Genomic DNA, 15,930 nt, shown 5'->3' with positions numbered 1-15,930 from the left:
TCTCATCCTGACCTTCTGTCTGGGGGCCGTGCGGGGAGGCAGCTGCTTCCCAGGGGGCGCCGGTGGTGAGTGGGGGTAAGGCCATGGCGTAGAGGGTGGCGGCTGGGAGGTACTGCCCCTGGGGCCTGCAGGAGCCGGGCCAAGCTCTCCACCCTGGCGTGGGCTACGGGGCGGGGGCCCGAGGACCCTTGCTAGCACCATGCCTCGGGCAGCACAGCCCCGTCAGAGCGGAGGGCGGCACCCAGTCCGTTCCGGGGGGTGTGAATTTGAGGTTGCCTGGGCTTCGTGGGGATGGGCCTGACCGACCCTGTGTGTGCTCTCGTTTGCAGCCGACGGTCGATGGCGAGACGACGGCCGCATAGATGAAGACCAGGTGAGGGAGGAGAGCCATGCCCAAGGGGGGGTGTTCGCGGACGCCGCAGCCCGAAGACCGCTCCCTCGGCAGCGACATGGTGGAGAAGCAGACGGGGAGGAAGGTAACGCCCGGCCGCCCGCCCTCACCGGCGCCACCGCCGGCTCCGTGGCCCCGTCCTCGACGACGTCCCTCTGCAGCGACAGTGACCCAGGCCAGATTGGGGCCGCAGACCTGCTTTTTCTTAAGGACGTGCCCGGCACTCGGGAGCCCGAGTGAGGCTGTCACTAGGGTCACATGCAGGTTGCCGACAGCGTCGGTGTGGGCCCACGCTCCTGGTCTGGGGCCGCAGAGGTCTGTCGTGGTTTCAGGGAGGTCGTCTTTGCCGCGTCCCGACCGGAAGCACTGCTGGGGTGCCCGTGTGCGCTGTCCCTGGCCGTGCCCACGTCTGTGGTCGGAACAGACCGCCTCACGCTCGTGGCGGGAGGTGAGCCGGCCCTGCCAGCTTGTCGTGGGTGGCACCGCCCTTCACCCTCGAGGAGTCCCCGTCCCCGGGGACGCCTGCGTGGCAGGCCACCCATGCTGTGACCTGTGTGAACGGAAGCTCTGTGTCTGTGCACCTGCTTTCTCTGCTGACGTCCCAGTTGGGGGGTAGGAGGGGCCGAGTGAGTCGAGCCCGGCCCTCCATCGGGTTGAGGGGAGACGGGCGCAGGTCGTGAAGGTCGGCCTGTGAGGGAGCTCGTCACAGTGCATAGGCTGCAGAGGCTCTGCTGCGTGGGCATCTGTGGCCACGCATTCTGTCCCACTGGCCCTGTCCCCCAGCACCCCGTGCCGTGCGCGGGAGCAGGCAGGAGGCCCCACGCAGAGCTGTGGGCAGGCTGGGGCTGCAGTTCTGGTGTGAGCTTGGGTGGGAGTCGCGGGCGGGTCTGGGAGGCCTGGGTGGGGGGGTTCCGGCTGCGGCTTGGGATGACCGTGTGCTGCTGTGCCCACGAGGGGCGGGAGCTGCTGGGGACGGATGTGCCATGGGCCAGCCCAGCAACTCTTACCTTGGGACGCTTTCATACAAAACGGCCGAGCGTTGTGGTCATCACGGTGCCCAGGTCTGAGTGTGGGTTTTCCCGGGGTCGGCGTCCCCACGGGTCCCTGTCTGGGCTGCCTCCTCTGCCTCCAGCCTGGCTCCCCCGAGTGGGCAGGCAGCTGGGCCTCCAGACCACGTGCCCCCAGCTCAGTTCTCCGCCCACGCAAGCTGCGCAGAAAAGGCCCCCAGAGCCCAGCGCCTGCCTCGGAGGGAGCCGCCTTCTGACCCTGGGCACGCACCAGGCGGCCAGGAGCAGCAGGCTCCTCTCTGAGCGGCCCGTCCCCGCATGGGACCGGCTGACGAGGGCAGTGTGGGCCGTGTGGGCACGTTTGCCACGGGGTCCGTGTGTGTCTGCTCTGCTTTCTTAAGTGAGGTAGCTCTCTCTCAGCTATGCCCCCCAGGAGGGACGTCTTGGTGGCCTCTGTCCCGACCCGTTTTGCTAGCGAGCAGAGCTCAGCAGCTGCCTCGAGCGAACGTCCTTACCCCGGCCCAGCCGCTCAGGAAGGTTCCCAGCCCCAGTCTGCCAAGAGCCCCGTCTGAGCTGCTCTGCCGCCCCGACCCCCTCCTGGCTCTGTCGCAGGTCTGGGTTTTCCCTGCATGGCTGGTGTGTGAGGAGCTGAGACTCCAGGATGGTCAGCTCTTGAGTGAAATGGGTCTTATCTCATAGTACATTGTTGTTGTTGTTTTTAAGATTTTATTTATTTGACAGACAGAGATCACAAGGAGGCAGAGAGGCAGAGAGAGAGGAGGAAGCAGGCTCCCCGCTGAGCAGAGAGCCCGATGCAGGGCTCGATCCCAGGAGCCTGGGATCATGACCTGAGCTGAAGGCAGAGACTTAACCCGCTGAGCCCCCCAGGCGCCCTCATAGCTCCTTGTTTAACACTGGGGCAAACCCCACCCAGATCAGAGTTGGCAGAACAACCACCGCCTTGGGAGGCCTCCTTACGGCCCTCCTGACGACGTCCCCGCAGTGGGGCCGCCCTGCCGGGGTTCCACAGGGGCTCCCTATTGAATGTCACCAACCCCTTCACAGGCTCTTCGTGCGGCGGCCACCCCGCCGTGGGCACTCCTCTGCGGAGGGATGTGTGGGCAGCTCCCCCTGGGGGCGTGAGACGCGCCCGCTGGCAGAGGGGCCAGCAGTTTGTCCCCGAGAGAGTGGAGGCTGGCCTGTGTCCTTGTCACACAGAGGTCCTTGCAGCTGACCTCCGGCCCATTGGGTGTGGTGGTGGTGGCTGCTTGCGGGCTGGGCTCCTGTCCGTCTTTGCGGCTGGGTCCATGGGTATTTGCTTCCCTGTGGATGTTCACACGGTCCCTGTCACTTACTGAACAGGGCCCCCCCGTGCCGTGTCACCGCCGAGCTTTTGTCCTGAGGCAGCAGCCTCCGCTCTTCAGTTTGAACCTTTGGCCCTTGGCCCGGGGTGGCCTCCAGCGACTGTGGACATTTTCTGGTCCACGTGTGTCTGGCCCCTCCACGTGGTCCTGCTCATTTGGGTCCTTTGAGCTTCCACGTAGGTTCTGAAGCTGGTTGGGTTCCGCAGGAGGCCTGGGGCGTTTTGATGGGACACTTGTGGCCTGAAGCAGGGTCTGCAGAGACCATCCTGTCGGCCGTTTGGCTGGGTCTGGCCCACGGACACGGTGCTCCTCCTTCCGTTCGTCCGTTTTCTCTCGGCAACGCCGCGTCGTCGTGCGGAGGCCGCAGACTGACGTCTTCCGCTAGGGTCACTCCTGCAGGTTTGGTGTCTTCTGATCCTAACTGAAGTGATACTTGAGCGTCATTTCCTGATTGTTTCTAGAAATCAGCTCTTTTTCTGTAACCAGCGACTTCTGATTCACTTACTAACCTGAATGGTCTATTTTTCACGTACATACCCCTAAGCCGTGAGGGTGAGTGCTGCGTTCCTGCTCGGGCAGAAGGGGGGAGGGGGCCGAGCCCAGTCTGGTTCCTGTGTGTCTCCCCGCGGCCGAGCGCGCCGGTCCTTCTGCTCCTGGGGACGCTCGGCGAGCTGGTGTCCCGGCACCTTTCTGACCCTGTCGTGGAACTTTCCGTTGGCGACGGGGCTGGACTTCAGGTGGGCAGTCATGAGGGTCCTGGTTTATTCTCGGGAAGCAGGAGTGCCGCTGGCGAGCTGCGCCGGTGTCAGAGCTGACACTTCTGCCTGCGCCGTGCCCTTCTCGTCCGCACACGACGCCGGCAGTCTCTTGTTTTAGCTGCTCTGGTGGGAGCGCTGGTCACCCCTCCTGGGTTTAATTTGGACGATCTTGATGCAGAACGTCTTCCGCACGCGGTTGACGACGTGGCTGCTTCCTTTGGGAAGGGCGGGCTCATCTTCCGCTCACTTAAAAACCCGGTTTGTTCTCCAGTAGCTGTGGGGACGCAGCTCTTTGGGGACCCCCGTCAGCTGTCAGCCACGGGGCCTCTGGGTCCGCTGGAGGGGGCCTCGTGCTTCTGTGTGCCCAGAGCTCTTGTCAGGGTCAGTAGGGAATTTTATCACAGGTTTCAGGCAACTATGGGGTGATCGTATGATTTTCTTTCCTGTATTTGCTCATGTGGTAGGTCACGTTGGTTTCTGAGCACTACGTTCCTTCTCTCACAGAAGCCTGTAGCCGGGTGCCGGGAGTGTGCTCGGTGGGCAGGTGTTGATGGCCGCTTGGGCTTGTGCTGCGGGGCTCTGTCCCTCTGTCAGGGCTGGGGTGGCCTGGTGGCGGTCCCGGCTGGAGGCCGTCCCTGGAGCCTGGGTGCTCCCGGCATCTGTGTGGCTCCGTCTTCCAGCAGTGCTGCCGCGGCTCGCGCCAGATGCCCTTGGAGCTGGCCGTGTGTTCTGGCGGGAATCTCCCTGGTGGTTTGAGGGTGTCTCCGGTTCGCTCCCGCGGCTGTCGGATGCCGTGGCTGGCCGTTGAAGCTGGGAGACCGCTGGGACCATGGGGACGGGGATGGTGGCCGAGCTCGGTGAGTGCTGGCAGGTGTCTCCTCCCGGGAGCAGCCCGAGGGCCCTGGCTGCTGGGCGTAGGGTGCAGGGATGTGGCTGTGACCGTTCGTGTTTGCCGACAGCTTTCCCGAGGAGGAGCGCAGACAGCAAGCCCCGGCGGGGAGGCAGTCCCTTCTGCCCGTGGGGCAGGCTGTGTGTGTTCTGCCCATGTGGGGCTCCGTGCGCCCCCCAGAGCCCCATGCTACGCCGCGGGCAGACGGGGAGGCTGGGAGCTTGCAGCACACGGAGGGGGGGCGGCGGTTTGAGCTGGGCCGTCTCCACAGAGCAGCCCCCCCCCACCCCAGGACGTGTTGTCAGCCAGGACCGCAGGGTCCAGGGCGTGGAGCACACCAGGGGCTCCTGCCTCCGCTCAGCGCTGGGTCCTTCATCATTTGAGGCTGGGGCCGCCCCACCCTTGGCCTCCCGGGCTCTGTGCACGTCCATCCTCCCTGCTTGTGTGGACAGCACTGGTCAGCGAGCGGCCTGTTGCTAGATGTGCCCTGAGCCCCCCTCATCCTGAGCAGGTGCCGGCTGTCCTTCCGCACTTGGGGCAGCGCGGCAGGCACAGGGCTGGGCGCACTTCACCCCGGTCGGCATGCTGGTCAGGATGGGGCTGGGGTTTGGGCTTCCCGATCCTCACCCTGTAGGAGGGACCAGCCCTGAGACAAGACTAGGAAGGGGGTGGTGGCCCCTCCCGGCCTCCTGCATCAGGGGTGTGGCCTGCAGGGTCTGTCCCCGGAACAGCCGCACAGTGTCACTGGCACGTGGCGATGTCGTTTGGGGACGGAGGAGGCCCCTTCCCAGAAGGGAGAGATCTCGGGGGCGCCCAGGCACGTGAGGGGCATTGGGCTCCTTCCGTTCATAGAGGAGGTCGTGGTGGAAAACACCTCCCCCTGCCAGCATTCCCTTTTCAAGGCCAGCGCTGGTTTTCCCCGTTATTTAATCCTTCCCTGGAACGCCGTGTTGGAGACAACTTGAGTCTCTCCTCTCTTGATACTCACGGAAACACCCGGGGTTTGGGATGAAAAGGGGGGTTGTGTGCGGGGCCGGAGAGAAGTAGAGGGGCTTGTGTGCTCATGGGAGCCTGGTGGGCGGGAGGTGCTTCTCCCTGCCCGAGTAAGACACAGGCTTTTCCCGGTGTGTGGAACGCAATCCCAGTAAGCGTGAGGATTTCGGGAGCTCAGTTTGGGAGCAATGTCTGAACGCACCGTCTTCTTTTCTAGGATAAAGATAAAGTTTCTCTGACCAAGACCCCAAAGCTGGACCGCAGTGATGGAGGGAAAGAGGTGAGGGAGCGAGCGACCAAACGGAAGCTGCCCTTCACCGTGGGCGCCAATGGAGAGCAGAAGGACTCGGACACAGGTACAGGTCCCGCCCTCTCTCCCTGCTGACCACCCCAGGCCATCGCCACCTCCCAGACTTTTCTCTTCCACAGAAAGTGTCCTGACGGCCCCTCCCTCAGGTGTCTCCTGACCCTGGACCCTGCCTGGGTGGTTCCCCCAGGACAGATGCCCCCCTCCTCAGCCTCTGCGCCTGTCCGCTTTGCACCAGGACTCTTGGGAGAGTCCTGCTGGAGGCCTGGGCAGGTCCGGAGCGAGGTCTGAGAGCATCTTCTCTGTTGTTGATATGCGGGGTGACCAGTGCTGATAGGAGAGGTTCACAGAGAGCTCCCCCGAGACTGCCGCACCCCCAGCACACGCAGCGGAGCTCCCGGTGTGTGCCCAGCTGTAGGCATGAGTGTGGGCTCCTCTACCCTGGTTCCCAGGCCCCCTGTGCTCTGCTCAGTCCCCTGGACATCTTGCGCTGCAGGATAAGCATGTTTTCCCTTAGGGCTGCAAAAGCACGCAAGTTAAATCCGGGTGTTTGAAGTAAAAGCCAGAGGGAACTCACCGAGTGAGCGGGGGCCAGTGCTGTTTCCTGCCTGTGGGGCCTGGGGGCAGAGCAGGGCCAGGAGCGTGTGCGTGCGTGCAGAGGGCGAGTGATGCTTGGCACGTGCGCTTCTGCGTTGGTGCCGTGTCGAGCAGCTCCTGGGGCAGGAACTGGCCTTGCTCCTACCAGCCCAGACTGCTTCTCCTCCGTTTTTGTTTTTGTTTTTGTTTTTAATTTTATTTCCTTATTTGACAGACAGAGATCAGAAGTAAGCAGAGAGGGGGGAAGCAGGCTCCCCGCTGAGCAGAGAGCCTGACTTGGGGCTCGATCTTAGGACCCTGAGATGATGACCTGAGCTGAAGGCAGAGGCTTACCCACTGAGCCACCCAGGTGCCCCCTGTCTCTCCTTCTTGAGCCTGGTGCTCAGGGCCCTTCCTGGCCTGCTGGTCCTCTGACCGCTCTGCCGATGTGCACGCCTGTCACAGGCAGGGGCAAGAGGAGCACAGAATTCCCACGGAGCCACAGAACCTGGGGTGAACCCGCCACACCGTGCTCGCAGCTGTAGGACAAGGAGCAGAGGCCCTGCCAGGATGGGGGTGGGGGGGGTGCTTCCTGCACACGAGGGTCCATGACAGGGACTGAGACTAGATGAGCGTGTGTGAAAATCGGGAGAAATGGCCGAGGTAACAGCCCGGAAACGTGTGCCGTGGCTTTTATTCCTGAGGCCGCAGGTCCCTCCGCCAGCGCCCTCTGTGGGTGCTCCGCGTGCACATGTCTGGTTAGTCAAAAGCCAGGGAAATGCGTTCGGTTCTGCCAGCTAGCGTATGACGACGGTGTCATGGCCCCCAGGGACCCTTCGCAGGGGTGTGACTGAGCCCATGGCTGCTGTGACTGTGCTGGCACGGGGGGCAGGAAGGGGCGGGTGAGCAAGTCGGGCAGCCTGTGGGTGCACGTGGATGCCGGGCTCTTGCCGGAACGGAGGGCCCCGCAGAGATTCTGGGAGCCGGGCTTTAGGTCTGCAGGACATCAGACTGGCCTGGAAACCCTGCCTCCTGTTTTCGGTGCCTCTAGCTGTTCTGGTTGCAGAGGGCCTGGCTTGGTCACGAGCTCTCTGGATGGCGGGGGTCAAAGTTTGCTGTCTGGCCTCTGGGACGTTCTTGTAAATTCCCCAGCAGCCTTGCTGTGAGTTCAGGAGACCCTGCTGGGGCTTCTTGGAGCGCGCTTGGGGGCAGGGCAGCGGCCCACTCTGCTCTGGTTGCTCGGGATTTCTTTGTGATGCGCAGTCCGTTGTCACGTTGCCTTCTTGGGTTCGCGTTTCCAGCAGGCCTTAAAGCGTCTATCTCTTGATGACCCCCATTTTCGCCGGGGACCGCCAGGTGACTCACCTGGACCTGCACGGTTCTCTGGGGCGCCCTGGCCTGCAGGTCTCGGGTCTGGGTGAGCGCAGGGAGGGAGTGGCCGTGGGGTCAGAGGAAGGTGAGGATCATTTTGAACACGAAGTCTCCAGGCCAGGACTGCGTTGCAGACGTCTGAACGTGCGCACAGTGCTTGCCCTGATGCTGTCACCAGCCCTTGGAGGCGGCCTGTGCACCCCGTGGGTCTGCTTCGAGCACAGCTGCGTGTTCTCTGTGGGCGTGTCGCGCAGGACTCGGGAGCCGCTGGCACTTGCGGCACTGGGAGGGGGGCTGCTGGGGTCCGTGGCTGGGCCTGCGGGGTCGGGGAGCAGAACACCTGTGCGGGCGCTGGCTCTGCGGCGGACTCGAGAGTGTGCTGACGGCCCCGCCGCCCCCGCCCCTGCCCCTGCTCCTGCCGCGTCCCTCCGGCGCCCTCTGCTGGCAGCCCTGTGCTCGTGGCGTGGGGAACACGGCAGAAGGCTCCAGAACCGAGGTTCTGTATGGCCAATAGTGGCTTTCCTCAGCTGTGCCCCCCGGGTGGGAGGAGGCTGCTCACCCTCTGCCTGGGGACGGCCGAGCTGCCTGAGAACATTGTCCTGTGTCCCCGACCCCCAGGAGGCACCCTCCGTCCGCCGGGCTTTGTCAGGCCTGGCGGCGGCCTGCCAACAGCAGGGCCAGTGAGAGCCGGCCCTGGTCTGCATCCCGGCCGGGGATGCCGGTCTCCCGCAGGTGGTTTGTCTCTCTGGCCGCCCGCGTAGCACCCTGGACAGCTCGTCCTTCCAGACGCTCCAGCCCCTGTGCGTCTCCGAGCGTGGCCTGCTGCGGCCGGTGGGCGGCGTGTGCTTGCAGCGTCTGGTCTGGGAGAAACGAGCCCCGAGCCCCTGGCAGGCTCTTCCCGTGGCTGCTGGGGGAGGCGGCTCCCGGGCAGGTGACCTCAGGCCCCGCGGCCCCATGCCCGCCTGGCCAGGGCCGCACCGCCCGCCGCGTGAGGAGGAGAGTCATGTGATGGCTACAATTCAGATTCTGCTCTTTTATTTCTTTATGTTTAAATTTCTTCTCGACTCTTGAACAAGTCTGGGAGGCAACTTCCAGGTGGTTTCCGTGCGCACCCGCCTGTGGCAGGCTCCTTCGTGAGCCTCCTGCTCGGGTACGGTCTCTGTCCCTTACTCTGGCGAGAGCTGTGCCACTCGCTGCTGAACCACCGGGGTGGGCGCTGTCTGTCCCTAGGGCCACACGGGCTCCCGCTTCAGAGGCATCAGGAGCCAGAGCTGCCGGGTCTCACCACCTGAAGGTTTCTTCGGAGTCAGGACAAACTAGGTTTCTCTTATTTTGGTTTTATCTGAAGAGTAAGAGGCTGGTGTCCTGTATCTGGGTATTTACTAGCAGTGCGGACGTGTAAACCACTCGTCCACTCCGTCTTAGGGGTTTGGGTATGGTCATGTGCTCGCTGAAATCCCGGTCATCCCTGTTCTACCAGACTGGGGGGGGCCGTCTCCCGTTGGAGGACAGATTGCGGCTCCGCTGTCCGTGTCTGCGGGCTCCAGGGAACTGGGACCCCCGTGCTACTGCGTGCGCGAGGGACATGTGCCTGATGGGGAAGGGCTTCTCCGCTCACTTGCTTATTCAGGGGTCACTGCCTGTGCCACTGGGGAGGGCCGCTGCGGTGGGAGCCTCTGACTGGAGAGGGCACACGCCACCCACAGTGACCCCATTTCTCTGTCACTGTCCTCCCTAAACTGGAGCAGCTTCTTCCTGTACGTACAGAGGGGAGCGTGGACCGGCCAAGGAAGTCTCTTTCTACCTGAAATTCCCAGTGTCCCCCACGTGTGGAGTAGGAGGGAATCTGCAGGATGGTGGCTGTTCTCGGGGCCCCTGCTGTCCACACAGCGTAGGTAACCTGGGCCCTCAGAACCACCCTGGGTTCTCTGACCCACAGGGAGGACTCCCCGGACCATGACTGATTACGGACAGGGTGCAGAGCAGACTCGACACGGGGAAGCGCACACGGGGCCGCCTCCGGGGAAGCTGGCTGTGGTTTCAAGAGCCCTCCCGGAGGAGCCTGCTGGTCTCCCAGGGTCAGAGGCAGGCATCGAGGGGCGGTCAGGGGCTCGTGTAAGACGGGCCCAGGACTGGCAGGATTGGTGGCACGTTCATACATCCGTGCAGGTTGGGATGTGGTTTATTTCATTTTATTTATTTTTTTTAAGATTTTACTTATTTATTTGTCAGCGAGAGTGAGCACAGGCAGGCAGAGTGAGAGGGAGAAGCAGGCTCCCTGCTGAGCAGGGAGCCCGATATGGGACTTGACCCCAGGACCCTGGGATCGTGACCTGAGCTGAAGGCAGCCGCTCAACCAACTGAGCCACCCAGGCATCCCTCATTTAATTTTTAAAAGTTCTCACTGTGCTTTGGTGCCACGAAAGGCGGGGGCAGTGGTTGGCGCCTGGGTCGTGTGGGCCTTTCAGGCTGGCGTCTCTTCCTCACACCCCGGCTCCCTCCTCACGGCCACAGCAGCCCTCACCAAACTGGGCAGCACCTGCAGGACTGGTGTGGTCGCCCTGCTCCAGAGAAGAGGAAACGCAGCTGTAGAGCGACCCAGCTGTGGCCTGGGAGGAGAAGGCAGATGTCCGAGGGACCCTAGACCCCCGCCTTCTCGGACGAGGAGATGAAGACCAGAGAAGCCGGGGCTTGCTGAAGGTCCTCTGTCTTTACTGCGCGATCAGTCGCGGTGATTTTCTGACGGAGAAGGGAAGAGCCAGTCACAAGTTCAGCCTGAACGTCATAGGCCCCACACGGGTTGTGTGGGAGCTTGGATCCTGGTCTTGCTGTGCTTGGAGAACCGAGTGTGAGACTTGGGACAGAGACAAGCCCCACGCAGCTCCTGGCCTGGTGTGGATCACCTCCGGCGTGTGGGCTGTCCCACTGGAAGTGGTTCTTCGTGGACTTTTCATGTCGGGCCTCGTGTCTGGTGTGGAAGGCTTTCCCCTGACGGGGCTGTGCCCCCGGTGCCCTGCCTGCCATCAGATCGCCCTGAGCTCTGCCTGAGCTCTCAGCGAGCACTGCCATTCCACAGCTGGGCCCCCAAATGGTCTCGTGGGCCGTGCGATCCCAGCAGTGCTGATGCAGAGTCAGGGTGGGATGTGGGGCTTGCAGATTTCCCTTCTGGGCAGCGTGGTGGACTGTCTCCTGGAAGAGCCATCAGCTACAGCAGCCCAGGAAGTCAGAGATGGGGTCCCTGAGCGCGCCGAGTCCCCAGGAGTCAGGAACAGGGGGCGTTGGGCCACTGTGGGTCTGTCGGGGCCACGGTGGACATGTCCACGAGCGCCACACTTGGGACGCCTCAGGTAGGAAGAAGACCCCATCCCAGATCAGGCGAGGGGCTTTGGGAGGTGTCCCCAGAGACGAACACCAGCCTCCCTCTGCAGGGCCGGGACCAGGCCGTGGGCCGCCCTGTGCTGCTGGGGACGCCTCTCCCTCCGCCCGGTCCCAGATCAGAGCAAAAGCCAGTCCTCCCTGGAGAGATGGGCTTCCGTGTGGTTTCTGGACCCCAGGGTTCAGACGAGCACAAGTGCCGGGTCAGAACCACAGAGCACGAGGAGGGCAGCCTGCCCCAGGGACCTCGCGTGTGGGTGCTGCGTAGAGAACATGAGCCAGCCGGTGCAGCGAAGGAGAAGCTGAAAGCAGCGGCGGGGACCGAGATGCTGCTGGAGGCTACCACGGGGGCTTTCAAAATAGGTGAAGTGGGATAAACGGAAACAAAAGCCCCAGCGACAGCCCCAGCGGACAGGTGAGGTGTGTGACTCATTACGCAGGCCACGAGGAAGAGTCTGTGGGTTGGTAGGTAAAACCACGGAAATCGCCTGGACTGCAGAAGAGAAAGAGCGAAAGACAGGCCTCGGGAAAGAGGCTCAGGGTGTCGCGGGAAGGCCGCCGATGGCCTTGGGACGGCAGAGCCCTTGGCGCTTGTGCAAACCCTCGAGCGTGGAGGTGCGGTTTGTTGCGGGCAGAACACTGGTGGGTGCACACACGCGTGCGCGGTGACGGGATGGTAGGGATAGCGTGTGCTGAGGTGGCCGTGGAGTCCCGAGGCCTGGCAGCAGTCCTGCTTGCTCCCAGGGAAGAAGGTTCCGGGGAGGAAAGCTGCCCGTCGCCAGACACCCGAGAAGCGTGGTGGCAGGACGCAGAGTCTGGAAACCGAGGTCCCTCGGAACCCCACCGTGGGAAACCCCACTGCAGCCCTGCAGCTGTGGTGCTGTGTTCCAGAAGGCCCAGCTGGGAAAGGGGGTTACTGCTGGGACCGGCCGCGGAGGGTGGGGTCCCCTGCACGTGTCAGCTCGGGGGCTGCACCCGAGAAGGGCGACGCGGTGCGGCACCAGCACCACAGAGCACCACAAGCTCACACTGTAGACCTGCACAGCAGCGCCCTGTCCGCGTGCTGCCCTGACGATGGCACAGGGGACGTCCAGGCTTCTGTGAAACTGTCCCCCTCCACCAGCCACAGTCTGGACACCGGGAACGTGGCGGGGATGAGGGAGACGGACTGGGCAGACTGGAAGGGAGCGGCTCCACGGGACAGTGTGGCCCCGCTCCAGTCTTTGGGACGGTGGGCCCCGGGCTTCCCGAGGGGTAGCTGGGCTGCCTTCTCTGGGCCTCTGCTGAGCCTTTGCGGCACCTAGAAGCATGTCCTTGCTGTGGACCTCGGCCGACCAGTGTCTGCTCCGCGACTGGGAGATGGCCTTCATTCTCCTTGGCTTTCGGTTGGACATTAGAAACACAAACGAGCAGGTGCTGGAGGGCCTTATTTGGAGAGGTCGCTGAGGGTCATGGCTGCTCCTCTGCTCTGCAGGGGACGCCGCCCGGCGGGGGTGGGGGTGGGGGTGGGGGTGGGGGTGGGCCGTGAGACGGGTTGTGCACCCCGCTCCCCCTCCTGTGGACCCCGGTCACAGGCACAGCAGCGCAGCAGCTTCAAGAGGGGCAGCAGGCCTGGTCCTGTGTTGCTTGGCTCCTCTGGCCAGAAGTCTGCTTCCTCTGGGCCGGCTTCCCTCGGCTCCCTCAGGCGAAGGCACACGTGGCGGGGCTGGACTCCAGCCCTCTGGATGCTCGGAGCGGCAGGTGCTGCTGGAGAACCACGTGTCACCAGCAAGACACGGGCCTTTTGCAAGATGGGATTACATACGACGTCCAGCTTGCGCTCTGGGAGAGCTGTGTGGGAACGTGGGCTGTCAGGCCCCTCCCACCGGGGGGGGTGTCCTTGCCTTCCGTGTCCCTTAGCATTTTCCAGCGTTGTCTAGGGCTCCTGGCCATGGAGGCAAGGAGGCCCACTGGGGCCCAGGGCCCCCGTGCATGCTGTGTCTCCACATGCTACACGTGATCTTGTGGGCCTGGTGCTGTCGTGTCCTGCTCTGCGGTGTGGGGCACAGTCTGTTACTGCAGAAGCCCCTTTGGGCAAAAGGCCGGTCGGTGGCTTTCAGCTGCCACTCAAGGGAAGTGCATCTCTTGCCTCTCCAGCTTGGAAGGGAGCTTCGCCTGTATCATCACGTGTATCTGCCCGACCCTGCCTTGCCTCTCCCTGGGCTCACCGCTGCAGAGAGCAGAGCCAGGCCCCTGGCTCTGTCCTCCGCCCCCGTGACCAGGAATCCTCAGCACCGCATGTGCCTCTGAGCTCTGCATCCCTCCTTCCTCCTGCCTGTGGCATTCTGCGTCCACTCCCCTGGGGGGAGGCCGCAGTGACCTGAACTGTGTGTGCTCAGTGGGGGGCACCTTGGGGAGGGGCCCAAGAGGCTCTGGCGGTCCCAGGAGGCTGGGTGAAAACTGGGTCCAGACTGCAGAGTGTGGGAGCGTTCTAGCACCCAGAGCCCTGCGCTGGAGACCCTGCATTGGCAGGGCCATCCTAGAACGCGTCCTGGAGCAGCCGGCCGGCGCGGACATGCTAGGTTGAGGGTCTTGTTTCTGTCCGTGTTTGTACACGGGAACATGTCAAGGAGCTGCACGTGGCAAGAGAGAGAAGCCGAGAAGGTGCCAGAGAGATGGGGTGCACCCAGAGGTGGTCCGCGGCGTGCTCAGCCCTCAGCCGTGAGAGAGCTTTAAAACCAAGTGCCCGACTTGGGCTCTGTGGCCCCAAGTCACTGCGGAAGTGCGGTGTAACTGCTTGGGAGCCTAGGAGGGCCTGGGGCCGGGCTCCTAGGGAGCAGGTGCTTGCCCCGCCTCGGCCAGTGTGCGGTGGAGTGGGACGGCGGGCCTGAGTGGGGTCTGTGGTCACAAGGAGGAATGTTCTGGAATTTACTGCTTCTCTTGGACTATGGCTGGTGAGCGGGTTGGAAGCTGACTTGCTGGTCGTGGCCTGTGGTGCCCGGGCAACCACGTTCCAGCACAGCACGGCTTTCTCAGGAAAGAGCAGCTACGGAAGATGTACAGTGCCGCATCTGTGGGGCTGGGGGTGCTGCCCTGGGGTGGGGCAGGCAAGCGGACGGGCGTCTGTCTGGCCCTTCTCTCCCAAGGACAGACCCAGCCAGCTAGCCCGCTCTCGGGCGCGCGGAGTGGAAAGCAGGAGGAAATCCCCCTCCCCCCCAGAGAAGAGTGTTAGGGACCCGAGTCTCCCATGGTGACCCTTCTTCCCTGGCTGCAGTTTGCACCCTGTGACCTAGAACACCCCCTGACCACCCCAGTTCCCTGCACAAGGCTCCCCACCCCCACCCCCAGCACACGCAGGGCAGTGTGGGGAGGGTCAAGGCTTCCGGTGGATCCCTAATTCCCGGCAGGAGGGGCAGCGTTGGCTCCTGGCTCGTGGAGTTCGGGGGGGTGTGTTCTCTCCCCCACCCCTGCCTCTTCTCAAAGCAGCACCCCGCGCTCGTGCTCAGGGTTGGCAGGGTGCTTTGTCGCGGGTCAGACCGCCGAGGATGTGCACGCCCCGAGGAGGCGGACACGGAACGGCCGAGCTGTTCCATCGTATCTGGTTAGTGCTCTGTGTTGATGCCTTTAGATGCCTCCAGCTCAGTCCATGTCGTGGTACTGCAAGGCTGGTTCGCTCCTCGAAGGGCCACGGCCTGAAATGGAGGTCCCTAGAAGCAAGAAGAAAGGTACAGTACTCACGAGTCGGCCTCGCTCTGTTTCTGTATTTCTGAACTGTGTTTGCCGTTTATACCTGCACTGTGTGGAGGCGGGACGGGGAAGGAAGCCTCGGAGTGCGCACACAGCAGTCAGTGGACGGACACCTGCCCTGTGCGGACCGGGGCACCGGCGAGGGGCCGTCCCACCGCCTGGCGTGCGGCGGGCCGAGTGGGGAGGCACCTGAGCGCAGCGAACGGTCGGTGGGGGCCGAGGCGGAGAGGCTTCGGCGGCCGATCACGCGGTGTCGAAACGGTCTCTGTTCCCGCCGGAGGTGACGCCGGGCGGCACGGAGCTGCCCCCTCTGCTCTTGCCCGTCCCTTTGAGCTGTGCGGTGGGAGGCAGGGGCTCCGTGGCGCCAGGGGAGGCTCGGGTTCTGAGGACGGGGCGGCATGACCTCTCCCCTGTCTCCACCGCCTCCAGAGAAGCAGGGTCCTGAGCGGAAGAGGGTCAAGAAGGAGCCCGTCACCCGGAAGGCCGGACTGCTGTTTGGCATGGGGCTGTCCGGGATCCGAGCCGGCTACCCCCTCTCCGAGCGCCAGCAGGTGGCTCTCCTCATGCAGATGACTGCCGAGGAGTCCGCCAACAGCCCAGGTGAGCCCCAGGCTGGGGTCGTCCTGGGGTCGGGCGCCTGTGCGGGGGCGTCCCCTTCCCGCGGGGAAACGGCCCCGGTCCTAGAGGCTTCTGTGACGGGGCCGCCCCCTGCTGACGCCCCCGCTCGTCCTGTCCTTGGCCTGCAGTAGACACAACACCAAAGCACCCCTCCCAGTCGACAGTGTGTCCGAAGGGGACGCCTAACTCTGCCTCAAAAACCAAAGACAAAGTGAACAAGCGGAACGAGCGCGGGGAGACCCGGCTGCATCGCGCGGCCATCCGCGGGGACGCCCGGCGCATCAAGGAGCTCATCGGCGAGGGTGCGGACGTCAACGTCAAGGACTTCGCAGGTGAGCGCTCGCGGGACGGGAGGCTGCGCCCCCGCCTCCACGGAGCCCTCGGGCCGAGCCATCGACCTCCCGGTCTCCGCGGGTGCAGCCTGGGCCTGGGGGTCAGCGGGGGCGGGGGATGTAGGTCCGACTCGCAGGCCAGTATAATTTGCCATTTCTGAGGAGGAAGAACCCATCCTTCGGGGAATATTTCAAAATAAGATCATTTTCTTAGTTTTCGTGA

The 15,930-nt window shown here is 63.7% G+C and overlaps 1 protein-coding gene across 13 annotated transcripts in view; it reads left to right on the top strand.

Annotated features, from left to right (window-relative positions):
* The window catches only part of ANKRD11 (ankyrin repeat domain 11), a 177,203-nt gene that overhangs the window by 142,789 nt on the left and 18,484 nt on the right, over positions 1–15,930 (top strand). For 11 of the 13 annotated variants that reach the window (XM_032323928.1, XM_032323915.1, XM_032323927.1 and 8 more), the window contains 4 exons: positions 330–476; positions 5,620–5,758; positions 15,187–15,357; positions 15,504–15,707. In XM_032323928.1, coding sequence (XP_032179819.1) covers positions 390–476; positions 5,620–5,758; positions 15,187–15,357; positions 15,504–15,707 — 601 coding nt within the window. In that variant the 5' untranslated portion in view covers positions 330–389. Of the gene's footprint in view, positions 1–329; positions 477–5,619; positions 5,759–14,638; positions 14,736–15,186; positions 15,358–15,503; positions 15,708–15,930 lie in introns of those variants that run through there. The other 2 variants (XM_032323921.1, XM_032323926.1) reach the window with 1 other exon arrangement.

Source organism: Mustela erminea, chromosome 19 (assembly GCF_009829155.1).
Source record: "Mustela erminea isolate mMusErm1 chromosome 19, mMusErm1.Pri, whole genome shotgun sequence".
NCBI lineage: Eukaryota > Metazoa > Chordata > Mammalia > Carnivora > Mustelidae > Mustela > Mustela erminea.
This window is presented reverse-complemented; position numbering and strand designations above follow the sequence as displayed.